The sequence below is a fragment of the Bombus terrestris genome, chromosome 4, assembly GCF_910591885.1.
Source record: "Bombus terrestris chromosome 4, iyBomTerr1.2, whole genome shotgun sequence".
NCBI classification, from domain to species: domain Eukaryota; kingdom Metazoa; phylum Arthropoda; class Insecta; order Hymenoptera; family Apidae; genus Bombus; species Bombus terrestris.
The window spans coordinates 8130910-8149636 of NC_063272.1; the positions used below are offsets into that span (position 1 = coordinate 8130910).

The window sequence follows — 18727 nt, forward strand, 5'->3', positions numbered from 1 at the left end:
TGCTGTGCAGAATAAAAAGTTTTAGAAATATTACTCTCAATCATGTTTGCCGTATTTATCGTAAGTTGCGGTGATTTTTACTTTTGCGTAATAAGTCTTAAACGGGGATTCGTATTTTTCCGTATCCTGCATGCTCTTACAATCTCGTAATATACCGTGCACGTTTCTGAAATGACGTAAACAGGTGAAAAAGTTTTTCAATAATATTTTGTTATTAAGGCCAGATATTTCATTTTTCTTATTACCGGCACATAATGTTCGACAAGTCGTGAAGTTTTTCATCGTTGTTACATCGCTGCCATTGTTCGTACAATGAGACTTCTCCGATTTCATCGAGATAATAATGGCAAAGATCTCTGAATCTAAATAAAATCCGGTATCAAAAGAAGCCGTCGTAAGAAAATAGAATACACGCACAAAATATCTTTGTATACAGACTTCTCTCCCCAAAGTCCATCGGCTGACGTGGATACCATGATAGAACCAGGTAATTTATCAGAAATGTACCTTTTTCCGTCTAGTTCGCGAAGACCATAGCTATCAAAAAATCATAAATATATGTTCCTTTCTTTTCTTATTTGTAAGCTATGTGTTTTTATGAAAAATGGGAATTCATATATGTTATAGTATTAATGAGTACTTTAGTTTTGATATTTTGTACATTCTTGTATGTATATACATAAAGATTACTTTACTCATCGGATATTTACAATTGAAAAGAATAATCACATATGGTCCTCAACAGAACTTCGATCTCAGTGTCATTTAAACACGCGTTAGGTAACGCTTCGTGAACATCCAGCAATGTTTGATTTATCTAAAAGGTATAGATACGATATTTCAGGAGTTTTTCTATCAATCTGTTGCAAATATAATGTAATTCATTATGCAATTGATACCCATTTATTCCAAGGTTTTGTTATGTATTTCTGCTTTTATTCGTGAACGAGAGTTTCTAGTGTTTTTGATAATCAATATTAATTTCTATTGTGTATTTGACTAAATTGGAAGATAATTATTTATCGTGAATGTCTCTTAAATAATAAAACGCTGGGTTTGGACAAATATCGATTCTGTTTGAATTAAATTGATTAAATAGCAAACTTACGAAAGGATGTTTGTGTAAATGTACTTTTGTATGTGTAGTGAAAGTATGTATATAATCGAATAAAGTGAGAAATAGCCTGCGGATGTTTACGTGTTTTTGAAGATATTAAGTAGCAAAAAAGTAAGAAAATGTTAAAAGGCCTATATGTAACTTTGAACTCTTGTAAACTAAAAAAAAAGTCGGAAAAAAGCAATGTTGTCTCTTGGAGTCAAAAGTTCATTTATGCCAATATTACTTTTAGAAATGCAAGAGAAACAAGACAAATTATTGACGAAACACGGGACAGCCATTTCCGATGCAAAATAAATGCAACTAAAATAACATGTAGATAGCGATTAAGGTAACATGCAAATATGCAAAAAGAAAAATAAATGTAGAAAGATATATAAAATCAAAGAGATTTAAAAATTATAAAGTTCCCCTGTGTTATATCTAAAGTGGGAATAATAAAATCATTGAAATGATTCATCATTTCAAATTCATATCGCTTTTCTTTACTTCAGAACTACTATAAACATTTTAAATATCATTTATGTGTGGATTCCCTTGCGAACTTCTCAAAGAATTCGTTAAATGATATCATTAACAAAATAAATAATTGTAAAACATCTATATTTGTATTTAAAAAATACGCGAATAGAGAGAACTAGGATAATCGAAACCGGTGAAAAAGGATCAACCTTTTCAGCAATGGCAAGGCACATCCCGCATCTGATACAAGCAGAAGAGAAATCGATTTCTATCATGTCGCATGGTGAACAAGAACGCAAATACGGAATCTTTTGTACTACTCCAAACTCTGTTGGGTCACAGTAATAATAATAATCGGATGTTGAATTCTGCTCGTTTCTACTTAAAGTCTGCTCGTTGCCTTTTTGACATTTGGCGGATCGCTTTCTGCCGAAGCCCGTTCCATCTGAGGTTAAAATCAATAAAAGCAATATTACGATAAAAACTTTTATCTCCATTGTCGTCGACTTCCGTCACGTCTCCGTTTTCTGCTCACTGGATATGATACAGATTCCCAAAAAACTTTCTTCATATGAAATTTTACTAATATGCATTTATCAAAGATTACACATTTTAAAATAGGTTACCATTATAAGATTTAAAAAAAATAGCTAAGAATATCTTGAAACAGAAGAAACAAATTTTGAAGTTTGTTGGCCCGGAAATGTCATGGTAAGGTATACTTCGATATTACTTCTACTCTCGATAGGCGTCGCCGTAGTTGCTATCAACGATTCGCCTGCGCAAGATTATACCTTGAGTAAACGCATAGCTTAAGTTGGAGTTTTGAAGGTTAGGATAATCGAAACAATTCACAACCATGGTAATATTTTTACCAATTTATACGTATACAAAATAAATTATCTTAGAAAGACTATTTGAGTGTGTTATTTTTTTTTTATAGGCCACAGCAATGAGAAAAGAGTTTCTGAAGTCAAAGAAAATGATACATCCAAATAGTAGAAAGTCTATCGCTATTACGAAAAAAGTCAAAAAGTAAATAGAATTACTATTAAATTATATGATTTTATTATGTACATTTTATTTATTTTATATGATTATATAATACTCTTGTGTACTAATGAAGGAAATGGTCAATGTGTTTTGTTTCAGAATATCAAATAGACAGAAAGGGAAAATGTCCCGCTTGATAAAACAGAATTTAATAGGAGAAAAAATGTTGTGGATCAGAAACAATATGATTCCAGGTGTGTGTCCCTATACTCCAGAGTTAACTGCAAGTTTGTTAGAAACGTAGGTAAAACAAGGTGTATGTACATGATGATACAGAGATTGTGCATTAAAGATTTGATTAGTTATAGTCCTATGTTTGATCCAAAGGTACATAGCAAGAAATGATGAAGAAATGGAACAAATTGCTATTAAAAGATCTATAGGTAACAATAGGAGTAGACAACATGCCAGCAGGGAAAATATAATTAGAATAACCAAGGAGAGAGAACAAGAAGAATATGATACATGTGGGATAGGTAAAGAATTACTGTCAAATTTATTTTTAATATATGCTGATATACAAACCCTCCTTTATTTTTCAGAAATTCCTGATATTTTAAATGCAACTCAGTGTAAAATGTTAATGAATTGGAATAATGAATTACAGTATATCAATAATTTTAAATTTATAAGGTTTGGTAAGAATGATTTAAACAAAGCGTTAGTGCTAAAAGAAAGAATGCCAGACTATCCAATATTAGCTATGCCTGTAAACGAGAAGAATTTATTAAGTAAGTCAATTGAATCAAATGAAAATAATCAATCGACAGAATGTGTAATGAAAATAGAATAAATTCTGTAGATACACGTCTTTTTTACCTTCACCTCTATTTAAAAAGAAGAAAAGCGAACAGTTTCGTCCTTTTTTGTTTGCAAAATGCTAGAGACTGCATTTCGTCTTGCTCTTATCTCCAACAAAAAATCAGTCATGTCACAGGGTACAAGAGTACGATAGAAGAGAAAAGAAGCTGTTTGATTGTGAAATACTCAATAAAACTGAAACATGTAAATGAATCACGTGCACGTCATGAATATTTTGCATCGTTTCTTTGCCTTTTTTTCATTTTTTCCGCTAGTTACTTCATTATTTAAGAACGAAGATATAGTAATTATTCTAAAAGTTTTATATTTCAAAATGGTAAGAAAATCAATAGTACTAATGATAAATATACGATTTAACAAATTTTTTAAATTATTTACATGCTTAGAATTAATCAAATAGCTTAGTATATAAAAGAGTGAACTTATGTCGCATGTTATAATTGCAGCTGCGTTTGTTGCAACAACTGCAATTCCAAGGAATTTCTCTCGAAGCTCGCGGTGAAGAATTTGTTTTGTTAAATTATTATTGGTATACTTCGTCAACTTGTGGTATATCGATACAACTTGTCAACCATCACTTAATAGCTTCTCGTTAATAAAAACAATTCGTAACTATTTAATAAGAAGCAGTATATTCTTAGTTATTTAGAAATTTATTTAATGATGTTTAAAAATACGAATGTGTTTAAAAATTATAACGTAAGTATATATATATATATATCTCATTTTATGTTTTACTAATATATCTCTAATTTAGATTAAATATCTGAAGCCTGAAACTTAAAAATTTTAACGTATCGTATACGTTTCAAATTTAGTAGTTTTTAGGTTAGATTACTTTCGCTTTCCAAAGATTAATCTTAGTATATGGATTTAATGCATCATACAGTAACTTTTCTTTGTTAGAAAATTTTAGAAATTATCTATATGACCATAACCTTATTTCATGGTGGATATATTAGATTTGATGGACTATATTTTAATTTTATTTTATATTAGTAGTAATAGAATAGTAAGTAAAAAGATTACGTATATGGATTGTTACATAGTACGAATAAGCATAAAATTTTTTATATTTCACCTGTAACAGCAATTTGTAATTCGGTAATTATCTGTCCTCACATAATACTTAAAATTCGCATTTTAAAATCATGAAAATGTCTAGTTCATCAGTTTGCAAAATATAAAAATTTTTAGGGTGTTTGGTATTTCAATTTCTCGCGCGCATTGTATAGAAACGAAGCCTCGCCGTCTCAGCCAATCCAAAATCGGCTAGGTTCACTTTTGACGGAATACCGCCATTCTACTGTCGAAGAGCGAATCGTTAAGATGTATCGCCGTTCGAAGCGTATAATCTGAATTTCTTAGTACTTCAATTGCTGTTATTACATTACATACATTATTATTAGGTTTGTTGAATCAATGCCTACCTATTTAGTTATTTATTAGATATTATTAACAAAAGTTTATACAATTTTTTGAACTTTTTTCTGTTTTCCTCCATTGGTAGTCTGATCGTTTTCATTACCGATAGCTTGTATCATAAACTTTTGAAATAGAATATAGGTTCGACTATTATTTCACTTTAACGTTTTTCATACAGTAACGTTTAGTAACGTTTGTTTTATGATACGCACATTTATGATATGACAATCATATATATATATATATATATATATATATATATATATACACACATAGGCATGCAATATTTAACGTAATACGACTAAATTATACGTAATTCTATGATTTCTTGTAAGAATACTAACGTGGAACTAGACGTGATTAAACAAAATATCATTACTTTTTAGAAAGAGTTCAAATATTTTCAACGTTTTTTTTATTTTAAATAATTTTTTTCCTCGATCTGTATTACAAAATAGAGTTTTGAACAATTCGATAAAATAATTAAGACATTCTCAATTGAAATTAAAATAAAAATTGAAATATTTCATATATTATATGAATTGTAAATTCTTGACGAGAACATCGCAGCGTCACTAAATCTTTGTCAACAACTTCTTGTTTCCACGAGAGCTTTACAGTACCAGACACGTGCAAACACGTTTCGATTCATTAATAATCGCGGCTCTTTCACACTGTTATCGCCTTATCCTTGGATATGTTTACGTATAGAATTTTGGTCTGTCGCAAGCATTTTCGAATAATTATGAAATAAATGTAGTTTATGTGTAAGAAACGAACATACGCAGTACAATTCTTTCAGATAGATTGTATTACATTTAGAATCTTTATAAATACTTGTCAATATTAGGAAATATCTTACAAAGCACAAATAATATTTCAAATATATTTTATTTCCGTAATATATTCTTTATTGATGAATAAATTAATTAGAAACAACAGTATTTTCCAAAAAAACGCTCACTTCCCCCATCCTTTTCTGTTAATGTAGTTTTACTTTCGGAAATTTTTTGTGACCGGGCGCAATACGATCTTAGAGTCAGTGTTTGCTACGTAATTTTTTTATAATTTAATATTTTATTATTAGATTCACTTTTACGTTTTCAAAGGCGTGCTTTGATAATGGAATCGCCTAAGGGCATTGCTATCAATATTTTATAGTATTCTATTACACGTTATGTTTGAAAAAATTTTATCTTTCCAACTTTTTATCTATTAATCAATTTTGTTTAATCAAGTGACAACGTATAAGCGCAGATATCTTCGTTTCAAATTCATTTTTATTCATAAAAATGATATTTGATCATTTGTGTTTACTCTCTATACCTTTTACTTTCATCTCACTGCTCAGCTTAACGTATTGTTTCTTGTTTTGAAACATAATATGTCTATTACTGAAAACACATCCTTTAGTGTAGGTGTTCCAGGAATTTGACGAGTCCTATTTGTGTATGTACGAATAGCCGACAACTCTACATTCCTACTCCTCCCCAACCCAAACTCGTTGGGTAAATCGCGGTGCGGGGTGTCAGTTTAGCGTGGACAATCAGAGGGACTAGACGTATATCCATCCATGTCATTTCGCGACAGGTGGCTTTGGCACTTTGGTAAACATTTTTCTACCGTTCAAACTCACACTATTTTTACTTTTTGTACGTTTTTCTTCAATACTTCGTCGTAATCTATTATTTAATTACCTTTGTTTCTTCAACTGTCTTTTTGGTTGTTCCATTTGCCGGTAGCTCGTACAGTGAGTTTTCGAAACACAATTTGACCATGATCATTGTTTTATTTTCAAATAATTTATTCTTTTTATACATTTGTTTTAATATCTTGCTGTTTTTTTGTGCAGATTACTATTATTTGATTCCGAGGGAAGCTGTGATGTATTAGAGGGATGCTGCGAAATTCGAAAGGACGGGATGAAAGTGAAAAGGACGCCATGGTGATTAATGATAAATTTGATAACTTTTCGTCAAAAGGTGGTAATATTTATTCATTATTAAATTAACTCCATTTCTTATAAGTATTTCATTATATTAATGTAATTAATATCTAATATAACAAATTCTAAATTCACAGTTTATTAAGGATACCAAGATGAAAAATGCAAGATTAAGGAAATTACTTTTTTCTTTCGAATATATTAAATTATGTTTCCGAAGAAATTGAATAGACTGTTTAACATAAATTTAACATAGATTCTCTCGATTCTATTTCATTTGAATAAGAAATTCAAATAACTTTTTCATTTTGTTTCATTATTCGTAAATTGTCTGTAATATAACATTGTCGGACCTGAGCAGATGCCGCGTCACAAAAATTGCTGTAACTCATAAAAATAATTGAAATTTTGAAAAATCCTTTAAGGGCATATTCTTGAATGTCTAAACTTTGGAAATATGAAAAAAAATTTTTCGATTTTTTCAAATTTGTAGACTAGAATACCCCTTAACGCTTAGAAAAAGAGCGCCATGTTGCGTTAGAAGGAAGTCACGTAATGCATAAAATATTTGAAGTTGTAATGGCAGATATTTAAATGTTTAGATATACAAAATGTTTTAAAAATTTTTAGATTTTTAGACAGGTAGGATCCATAAATAAATTTTCAGATTTTTAGGTAGGCAGGGCCCACAAACAAAGTTTTAAATTGTTAGGTAGGATCCATCAACAAACCTTTAGCTTGTGAGGTAGATAGAATCCATAAATAAATCTTCAAATTTGTATCTAGGTAGTATTCTATGAATAAACATTTAGATGTCTGATGCTCAGAGTTTACAGAGAAATTGTTCAAATTGGTTGTAGGTGAAAGTCTATGAAATGAAATCTTTAGACTTCTAATAGGTAGAACTTGTACAGAAATTGTATAATTTTTATGTAAGTAGAGACGACAAAAAATTTAAAGTTTTGATGAAATTAATTTCAATTTAAGTTTATTTCAGGAACCTCTACGGGACCAATGGAAAGAAAATACTCTCTCATGGTACAATCAACATATTCAACATATTCAAGATCAACGTGTTCAGTTGTGAAAGATATATTCATTCTGTACTTCAACGCAATATTTCCTCTTCAATTTTATTTATTATATTCAGATATTTATGTAGATAGGATTCATGAAGATCTTTGAATGTTTGAGAGACTGGTTAAATTAGATTTGTAATCAGGTAAGAAGTTGAAATTTAATTTTTACTGTTAGGTAAGGCATTTGTGAATTAATTTTATGAATGAGATCTGTGGTTAACTTGATCATTCTCAAATTAAAGCCCCAACTCAGACTCAGGTAGATACTAAATAGAAAACCTAATAATGTAGGAAGCACTGTATCCCTGTATGTGTGTGATAGATAGGTCATTTTGAAATTAAAAATGGTAATAGAAGTGTAAAATTACACTTGAAATGAAAATAGGAAAAAGAGTCTCACATAGAATTATACGATTAGTTTATGATTTAATGTAATTTTTATTTACATGATTATCTTAAGATCTAATTCAATTTTTAGTTTTAGGTGAGTCTCCATTTGCAGCAACCCCCACACGGTGAGATGCGGATAATCATATTAATATTTAATGTACCATAATACAATTATGAATTGTGTAGTAAATGATAATATGAGCTGATTGGCTGCGATCGCGATTAGTTTTACATAATTATGTAGTCAAAATTTATTTATTATTACCTTTTAAAGGATAGTTAGTAATTGCTACGATTTACATTCCAAATTCGTTCGTAAGTTAATTAACTTTCACTCTGCCCACTGTTCTCAATTACCACGCGTCTAATCGAATTCGTCTCACGAGTGCAGCGTCCAATCCATGGCTCGTTGCAAATTAAGCGAAAATACGACAAATCTAACGAGGTCTTTTAGCTAAGTTAACATTAATTCGATCGACCGAACCGGTAGAATTTCAGGAAGAGATTAAGGCGACATAGTAGGTCATTGATTACAGGAGTATGCGACAAGCTCTTAAATATTTCTGCAAATTGACGATATCCGGATAGTGCAGTTCTTCAAATTCATAATTCTGAAAATATAGTATATAGGTCATGGAATAATTACAATAAGGATGAGAATATACCTATTATCATTTTCACGTATTTGGATATTCAATATTGATCAGTATATTAAAAAATGCCCAAAATATTCAAAGTGAAGTATTCGTTAAAAAATTGAGAGGGTGAAACAAATCTTTACTTAGATATTATTTCTTTAATTATATTCATAAAAATCTTCAACTTATCGATCGGAATTTCCAATTACCGTCAACTTCCCAAACTTTCGTTCGGTTTGTTAACAGAAAGCTAAAAATTCGCGAGATGTCAGATAGAATCTTCAGTTTACCGATTACATGAACTGTAACTAGAAATTCATTTGCGTTGCCATTAGTTACAAATGGAACTACAATATCTGAGGATGATTGGCATTTGGTATCGAAGTAAATGGGTGGAGTGCTTGTTAAATAACGCTTCACTGATGACCTACCGAAGCTGGAAATTCATAAATTATCCAGGTCTCCAAGGTTCTATACTGAATCTTGGTCCTTTATTGAACCATATTCGAAGTGACTTGAATCTCTAAAGTATCGTTGATTTGTCAATTGTTTCGAAATTATCATTCAGACGTTTCTTACTATCTACGATTCCATCGTAATCGCGTTTCGATTCCTATTCGGCAAGTAGTACTCAGATAGCATCGAATTTACCACATCGGCCATTTTTACGCTCGCTTGAGCTTTACGATCTCCCGACGTCCTTGCATTCTCAATTATACTCGACGCTAATCCTCCCACTTGTTTGACGGGCCGCTGCTGTCGAATTAGAAAGTTCGTTGTCTAGCTGTGACTTTTTGACTTTTGTCTTCCTTCGTCCATCCATGCGGAAAAATGACGAGGCGATGGAAAACGCGTACATAGGGCGTGAAATTCAAACTATTGATGAGAGAAAAGATGAGTTTGTTTATGCAGATGTTGATGCGGTTAAGATTTACTGAGAGTATTCGCGATGCAGTGGTTCGTTGATTGGGGTCAAATTGTGAACGAATGGCTTTATTGAGTAGTAAAATTATGCCTCATAAATTTTGCAATTTGTTCGAAATAATATAAATGAAATAGCTCTGATGAATTATGTATTGTTGGAAATTTAACATTGACAATTTTCAGTTATTAACATGTACACGTTCTTACTAATACATTGCTAATCTTGATTTATATCGTAATGTGTATTTTTAGTTGGGTTACAATTCACGTCTCCGCAATCTATGGAATAAGACAAATATTTGAACCACGAATTAAGGAATTATTTAGTGAATCAATTAACGAATCTTAAATTTTGTTTCCTGGCAACATGCTTTAACAATGAAGGTAATTCAATAAATAAATCCTCTGCATCGTTATGAACCTCTTTCTAGCCACCGCAAGGGTGAATACGTGACTAGGCTACGAATTTGATGGCTAGAATGAGGATGTTCATGGCAAATACGAACATAAATGCAGGAAAACAAAGAATGTTAAAAGTAAATTATGCAACATAAATAATAAATTATATAAGTAAATAATTAAGTAGAGAAAATTATATAACCAAATAATAAAAGTTATAAAATTTAGAGGATACCACATATCCTGATTCAAGCTTTACTTCCACGTTATTCGTCGTTAAGGTGCTTATCAAAGATCCCACTTCATTTAGTCCAGTGTGATAAAATACTGACACCTAAATGTAGCTTAGAAAGTGAACGTGAAACGTCTGTTGTATATATGTAGCTATCACAATTGTCAGAACCTTCGTCGTCCGAGGATTAATCCTTTCACTGTGGATTAAGATGACTATGCGCTGCAATAACTGTGTTGTAGAACTTAAGAAAAATTATTTTATATCGATTTGATGTATACTCATTTCGCTATTGGTTAGAACAGGAAATACATAATCGCTCATGTGTCGCAATAATTCTATGCCTTAACAGTTTATATGGTCGTTAAAAAAGTTTGAAAGCAGTTTAAACATTAGAGTATAATGTACAAGTAGAACGATAATTCGAACAAAACCATCGTTCATGATAAAAGCGCCCCGTCGATAAGGCGTTAATCGACTCTTGTAGATCTCTCTCGGGGCTCATTTTCTCCGCCATCGTCGTTCAATTTCGCGGTCTATAAGCGTGACCGGCGGCTCCTCCGCAAGATGCAAAGAAAGAAGCAAATGGGAAGAGGAGAGAAAAAAAAGGAACGCGGAAAAGAGAAAGAGGCGAAGGAAGGGAGTAATTTCTCCAGTGGAATCTCGGCGACGGAATTCGAGAATCGGTTGGTAAGCGAGTCAACCGACATCGACACGAATATCTCAGCGGAGACGAGCCAGACAGCTGGAAGGAGAAGAAGACTTAGCTCGTGAATGTAGGTCCCCCGGGTCGCCACCTATAATACGAACCTCCCACCTCGAGGGAGTCGTGCCACTATCTTACAGCTTCCTTCAAGAAGAACGTGCCCGTTTCACCGTCGAGTTCATTCAGTTCAGCCCGGTCAACAGGTGGACCACCTTATCGGGAGACTCGAAGCAAGGTTGACTTTAACAGGAGCGTTCCAAGAGATAGAATCTTGAACGCGTACAGGATGTTCCTAAAACCGCGTCGAGCGATTCGTAGGAAATGGGATATTTCTCTGCTTCGTGGGCGGCAAGGTCGTAGGAAGTAGGGTGTATCGAAACTTAGGTTTTGTTTTATTGATTTCGATGTTTTTGTTCGAATTTTTATAATCATTTCGTTGGTTCAGAAGGAAACTGAGGTTTTTAATCGGTCGTGTATTGGGATTTTGGTGATTCAGAAGGATATTTTGATATTTAAAAAGCGTAGCAGGTAAATTTAGTGATTCTGTTGAGGTGAAAAAGATGTTTCGATTTTCGGAAATCTAAACGCTTTAAATCAGCCACTTTTGAATCAGTAATTTGTATAATTGTAAAATGCTTAATTAAAATTGTTCTTTTAAGTACAAATTTCTTTTTTAAATGACACGACGTATTAGAAAATAGAAGATCTATGAATAAAGAAATTGTATTCAAAAGATTCGAACAATGAGTTCAATGGAATTTCTTGGTAAATATAGCCTTTTATAATCTGGCTTTTATTGTGGTTTATTGGTATTATCGAATAATCTTTAGAAAGTGGAGTACCTATTAGTCAATTAATGTATCATCTACTTTAATGTCCAAGCCAATAGCATTCCTTTTGTAATAAATAGCATTCCTAAGGTGAGAAAAATTAAAAAATTAAAAAAGCTATTAAATATCTTTTCCATTTCTTCGATAAAATATCACAAATGCCTTCTTCAGTATCGTTTCTTACTTCAAATTTAAATTCGTTTTTTCGATGAATCTTTATTCACTCGAACAGTTTATAGTGAAATCTTCGACCGAACATTTTACATGAAACTTCGACCAAACATTTTACATGAAACTTCGACGCTTGAAAGGGATACCTCACAGGTGGGTCTTCGTTTCTGCATAAATTACTTTTCTCTTTTAGAAAAAGTAAATCGAAGATCCGTTATTTTTGAAAGTAATTTTTGTTGAATTCTATATGGCTGTCTAAATAGTAAAGTATGTTGAGGACTATAATATTCTTTCATATTTATTTCGTAGAGAAATATTCATCTATCAAACACTCATATTCTATAATCACCAGACTTACAAGTATATATACATCTTAAAATTAAAAGATCAATAAGTTAGGTATTGTATAAATCAAATAGATAAAATGCTCAAACATAATCAACACATGGTTCAATCTTTAAATTGGATCTCTGAGAGTACTATCGTCGAAGGAACCAAAACGACTACTATTCATGCTCGTTGCCTATCATCTTCTTAACAATTCAGCAACAGACAATGGCGAGCTTGCGGTTTATCGTCATGGAAAATGATCAGGAATGGGTTTTTCAATTAGCAAAACAGAGGTTTGACAAGCAAATTAAAGCGAATGTAACAGCTGTGCCGACGTATCACACTAGTGCACCGGCTTGAATTACCACATAACGGGTGGTCCTGTAATACAGCTCGAAAATGGCTAACTGGATGACTGAGTGGAACGACGGGTGAGTCGCGAAAGAGACGAAAAAGAACGAATCTCGCTGCACGAATTAATCGAGCACCTTTCTTCCGGAATATTTTCCATAGTACTTAGCTACGTGATGTTTTAGTCTTTAATCGTACACAGATCTTTTTTGGAATTCTTTTTGATTCTGGTCTTTCGTTAAGAAACTCTTAGCAAAATTTTGTACGAAATATCTCTGATTTTTGTGTACTTCAAATTGTTCACTTTTCAACATTATACCATTTTCACGCTTTTATAGTTTCCAATTCCACGGCTATTAAGTTTCGATTCCAATATTTGTATATCCTTTTAATTACGCTGTCTCTGTGTTTTCCCAGTTCCCAATTTTTCCATTGCCCTTATCCTTCTTATCATTTCTTCAATCCACGAAGGCTGGATTGTAATATAAATTCCTCTTGCCTTCTTCGTTTATATGGTAAATATAAAAATAGGACGAATGTATGTTACAACCTAATAATTTCTATCATTTACACATTTTTCAACATTTCAATTTTCATAGCGAACGCACATTTCTTTAATTATGTATCTTCAATCCCATTATACCCATTTTCGTCGTCCAATAATTACACCCCCACACGATACAAATCCTCTTGATTCTCCCTCAAATCCTCATTCCTCCCACTCTTTCTCCGTCCCCAAACTCCTACCTACTTCTACTGTCATCCTTCCAAGACAAGGATACTTCAAAGAGATAGTATGCAAGGCCGCGTCGTAGTCGACTGTAAGTTGGCGCAAATATACATGCGCTCGCGCAATTACAATGACAATAACAATCTAGCAAGGAGGAAAGAATAATGCGACAAACGGTTCTTCTCGCCATGAAGAAGATGACGATAATGAGATTAAGAAAGAACTTGACCCACAGCACATCCGAGAAAATTTTAGCCGAAATAAAAGTAGCTAGGAAGTACTTTCGAAAAATACTTTATTGGTTTGGTTGACGACGCCTTCAAATCGTATTGTTAAATCGTAGATCGACAAATTTCATTGCTATAAACTCAATTCGAAGAAAAGCTAAATTACGCGCCAAGAGTAATATTATCCAAATAATTATATTCTAAATATTTTATCTAAATGTTTCCTATAAAATGCCTAAGATCTTATTAATGGAAGAAAGAAACATACATAATCGTGTGTATAATCCACCCTTCTTTCATAGAGCTCCTATAGCGACGAATTTTATTCATTCTTACTCAATTCTCGCTGATTCAATTCATTCGGAAGTTATATTACTCAACAAAAGTTAATAACTTAGTAAGGTTTTTATTTAAATGGTATCCATATATATGTATAATCTTCACGATCCAGTGATAGAAGAGAGAAACGTGTATAATCTGTGATTGAGAGAAGGGGAAGAGAAGCGATAGAAGAAGGGGCCTTACCGGCTCGCCTCTGGCCTCTCTCTCGATACACCTTTCTCCGGTTCCCAACAGCCGGCGGTGGGCCTTGCTTCCCCTTCAGTCCTCACCGGGACACAGACAAAGTTACGCACCCGGAGAAAGGTCAATCGGTCGGCTGCTCTGCTCGTCGAGTACCAGAGCTCTCGTTAACTGCTCTGTCTGGTGACTAGGTGGACAAATTTTTCCTCTTCGTATCTCCGTGGATAGACTGTGATTAAAGGAAAAAGAGACTCGTCGACGATTTTAAACAATATTTTTTCGTTGTTCAAATAACAGAAAAGAAATTTAGTTCATCGTCCAATCGGTTTGTCCTTCGTTTGTTTAACGTTTCGTCTTTCCGTCCGTGTAGATTTTGGTTACATTTTTCGAAAGATCTTTTTTATTCGGTCACGTCGAAGGTGAGAATAATTCGAAGTGTGTAAGATAAGAACGTCGACGATTTTGGTGCTGATGTAACGGGCTAACGTTGTTCGTATCGGACCGATTTACATGAGAGTGTACATCTTCTGTTGGTAATTTCGTGCAGCGCAGCTCCCTGCCAGCGGGGAAACAGATGGGCAAAGACATGTGGAGGCTCTGGTTCACGAAACTGCTGCTGCTGCTGGCGGCTGTGTTACTCTTCGCCGCCGTGGAAACGCGATCTGAGGGTGAGTTCTCTTGTTTTGGTGTCGTATTCGCTGTTCTACACTTTGAGAATCTTCTATGCGTTGTAGTGCGTCTTCGAAAATGAGGGACTCGGACGATGAAGTGATACATTGTGCTACCAGTGACAAAATCTTCAATTTGAAGAAACTGTGGGTAGAGTCTTTGAATCTGCGAATCTGTTTCTCCAAACATTAAAATATTTTAGTATGCGTAGCTACGAAGCCTTGGAAATTTACAATAGAATTCTTTCAAATTCATGAAACTTTTAACTTAAATTTCTATTTTTTATATTACTAATTTTAAATACCAATGTCGTACGCCGTTTTCAGTTCAAGATTGCTATTCCATTTCGAGGAACAGTAAAGGCAAGTTTAGTATTTTACGAAATTTATCACTTCTGTAATATTTGAACAGTCATATTTAAATTATCTTACAAAATTTCCATACCACTGAAAACAGAGAGAATACATGAAGTTGCGTGACTATCGAATCGTCGAATCGAAGTTTCATGAAACGAAAAACGTTTGGTAGCGCAAGCTTGTTTGGCAGAGTTTTCCCGAGCCTCATTGCGCTTATGCAAACGACGACATTTGCATCGTGCAAGCCAGTCGTGGTTGGAAACGCGTTAAACACTTTCTAATTCGTCGCCTCGAGAAGGGAGAAAATACTTGTCGCGGAACGCGTTGTGCAATTCCGCGATGTAGGAAGAATTTCGTCGCACGGGTACCACGATTTTGGTCGTGTTCCACGTTGAAGAAACATGACGAATAGGAAGCTAGCTGGTCGAACAACAATTCCTTCGTTGTGACAGCTGTTCTTCCGCGTGCAAGTCGATATAACGCGGTTGTCTTCCCATTAATAGGACATCCACTTTTACACGACTCTATCGTAGCTGTAGCTCTCACCAACGAGGAATTGTTCGCGTACCATGTGTACGTGCAACTGTTTTCCTATGTTTAAGACGAGGCCAAGAATTATCAGCCGCCTTGCGTGTCTTTATTGTTAAGATATTCGCTGTTAAGAAAAATAGAGCAACAAGTAGAGGGAAATAATTTAACACGTTTCTTAGTATTGATCCATAAGCTGCATCGATTCAATTATTAGGTTGTCATATGACATATTCGTTAGAACACTACAGATTTTTTGTATAGATACTAGGAAGTGCGTCGTGTATTCACAGTAAGGTTTATGGAAATTTGGATGTCGATTTGTGCTTCTTTGGTTCTATATCTTCTCCGAGATATTCACATAGATATAATAAGATATAACGAATGTATACGAAATTCACACTGTTTTCCTTGATGAATTTACAGTTAGTCATTTTGCAATGAAAACGGTACTATATTTGTTATCAGTGTTATATAATTGCGTTATATTTTATCCTATTATGTTTATTATGTTATGTTTATATTATGTTTATTACAACGTTGATCAGCTGCTTATACGAACGAAGAAGCGAACAGAGTTAGAGTAAGAGCGTAGCGAGAAGATAGAATAAGATATTCAAAAATATTAAAAATTCTGTGCAAGAATCGAGGAATAATTGAATATATTCGTGGGAAAGAAGACAAGAACAAGTGTTAGATGGAGATTGATAAGGGGACAGCGGGCGGTCTCATCTGTAGGAATTAGTGAATGAAGGTAATTTTGAGGAACACATTGCATAAGTTCAATGGAATTAACGTTAAGAGCTAAGGAATACATTAAAGAGATAATACTGCGGTCGGAGGTGTTGCAAACCGCGTAACGGTGTGCGCGACGTAACAATACGTCGCGTAAATTCTTGTGACCCAAATGATCCAGAAAATAAGTAGAAAGACGATGAAGCAATACCTCGTCGAAAACGTTCCGTACAGACAAACGTTTCTACGTTTCAACGCGAAATAAAACGTAAGAAACGCGCTAGAATAAGTCAAAAGATTACTTCATCAATGAATTAAATGCGAATGAATAAAGTATTTTTTAAACGACCTAGAAATCCTCTCATTAAGTATCAAATTTATACTAGAACATTTTTAGACTACGGCGTGCAAGAATTTCTTAAAATATTCATTTCGAAGACTATAAATTGCTACCTGTAAAAGATCTTGTTACTTATTGTTACGTATAAAAAATACTATATCAATTTCCCATGGCCGGCACACGTGTCAACAACAAAACAGTCTCAACACAAGAACCTTCCAAAATATTCCCACTTGATTAAAGACAGACAAGCGTCCCAGTTACATTAATTAACCCGTATCAAAGACGAACAATCTCTATCGACGTAGCCGATGAATGATCGTTCCACATGAAAACAGAACGGAAACAGCGGCGAACGAAACCGATCTTCGCGAGGCCGATGCATTAAAACTCGAGAGAAATTAGGACCTGCGAACTACTACATTAGAAAATAATGCCGATACTTTGTGTGTTACGAACGGTATAACGGTTCAAGCGGCTTATGGCGCTCAGTCGCGCGCGTTCTACTCTGGTATCCGCTTGTTCGATTCCTCGATCGAATACAAGATCGACGATGCCATGCGCGCACGCTACCGTCCATCATCGATCAGACGTCTAGAGCCGGTGTAGATCGTTCGATAACGTCTTTAAGATTCTTATCGTTAATCGAAACGAACCTGCAGAAATGCGCGGGATGTTTAATGTTATGACGCACTCTTCGTTTACGGTCGTGAGTTTAGTACGGAATATTCGCGCTAGAAGGAAGCGTTTTCGTTTCTTTGGAAGTTAAACGAGGATATTACAGATGGTTAGAATAGTGTTTTAGTTGAAAATTTTAACAGATTTTCGAAGAGAATGATAATAAGAAGAGAGGGTATAATATATAGCGAGTGGTCGAATTCTATGGAATTTTCTTAATAGGGGAGGAATAGTGATCAGAGATTCTAAATTTATTATTTTATATTGTTTTGTAGCATTGTTATCAATCGTATCATCTGCTAAGTTATTAAACCGAATCGAATTTTTACATAGAGCAGTGACTAGAAATTCCAAATTCCTCACTTACCAGTCATATGTCCTTGACTTATCAGAGGTAGCATTATTAACTACCTGTCTACCATATGTTACTGACACATTCTCTTATGAAAACTATCCACTATAGAAATACCAACAACTTAATGAAATGCCATAAACAGTTCCGATGAGACAGGTCTCCAAAAATCCAACTAGTTTCCAAACATTCAACTGGTTTCCAAAAATTCAACTGGTTTCTTCATTTAACGGGGCATTCACAGATTTTATGAACGTTGCTACAGCTCTAGTAAAAAAATTTCCTTTCTTGAAAATGCTTTCTTTGAAAGACTCGCGAATGATTTCGCGGTTGGTGCCCACTGATGAGAACAGACTACTTTGCTCGGATCTTGATTAAATATGCATGTAATCATTTGCCAGCACGAGTCAGCTCACGTAATTCCTCAATTAATTCAAGAACGGAATAACGAACGATGACTCGACGTTCACCGGCGAAACGAACTACCTGTAGAATCAGAAAAACAAACTACGAGATACGTTGCTCACCGCCATCTCTAATTGAACGTCTCGGAAGCGACGTGGTGCGAATTAGTCCTTCCGTCGTGGCTCTATCTTCCGTTGTATCTTGTTGGCGGTGAAACCAGGCAACTAAAGAATGAAACGATCCAGGAAATTCTGTGTTTGTGTGCAACGAGTTTCAATCGAGAGTAATGCTTTTTCCTTTCACGGATTTTA

The 18727-nt window shown here is 33.9% G+C and overlaps 3 protein-coding genes across 3 annotated transcripts in view; 2 read left to right on the forward strand and 1 right to left on the reverse strand.

The window, feature by feature from the left end:
- Positions 1 to 36: 36 nt before the first annotated feature.
- On the reverse strand, positions 37 to 2076 carry LOC100644126. The gene is made up of 5 exons (XM_012308342.3): positions 1789 to 2076; positions 711 to 817; positions 439 to 537; positions 246 to 362; positions 37 to 166 (listed from the first exon to the last, which is right to left on the reverse strand). The coding sequence occupies exons 1-5, from the start codon at positions 2074 to 2076 to the stop codon at positions 37 to 39; spliced, it is 741 nt and encodes a 246-aa protein (XP_012163732.2).
- A 455-nt stretch (positions 2077 to 2531) lies between these two features.
- Positions 2532 to 3425, forward strand: LOC100649688 (translation machinery-associated protein 16). The gene is made up of 4 exons (XM_012308203.3): positions 2532 to 2614; positions 2732 to 2872; positions 2960 to 3108; positions 3175 to 3425. The coding sequence occupies exons 1-4, from the start codon at positions 2532 to 2534 to the stop codon at positions 3423 to 3425; spliced, it is 624 nt and encodes a 207-aa protein (XP_012163593.2).
- Positions 3426 to 3730: 305 nt separating this feature from the next.
- Positions 3731 to 18727, forward strand: part of LOC100644011 — a 105437-nt gene continuing 90440 nt past the window's right edge. Inside the window, exons 1-4 of the mRNA XM_048404770.1 lie at positions 3731 to 4153; positions 4652 to 6486; positions 6732 to 7756; positions 7822 to 15021. Of these exons, the coding sequence (XP_048260727.1) occupies positions 14928 to 15021 (94 nt within the window). The 5' untranslated portion in view covers positions 3731 to 4153; positions 4652 to 6486; positions 6732 to 7756; positions 7822 to 14927. The remainder of the gene's footprint in view (positions 4154 to 4651; positions 6487 to 6731; positions 7757 to 7821; positions 15022 to 18727) is intronic.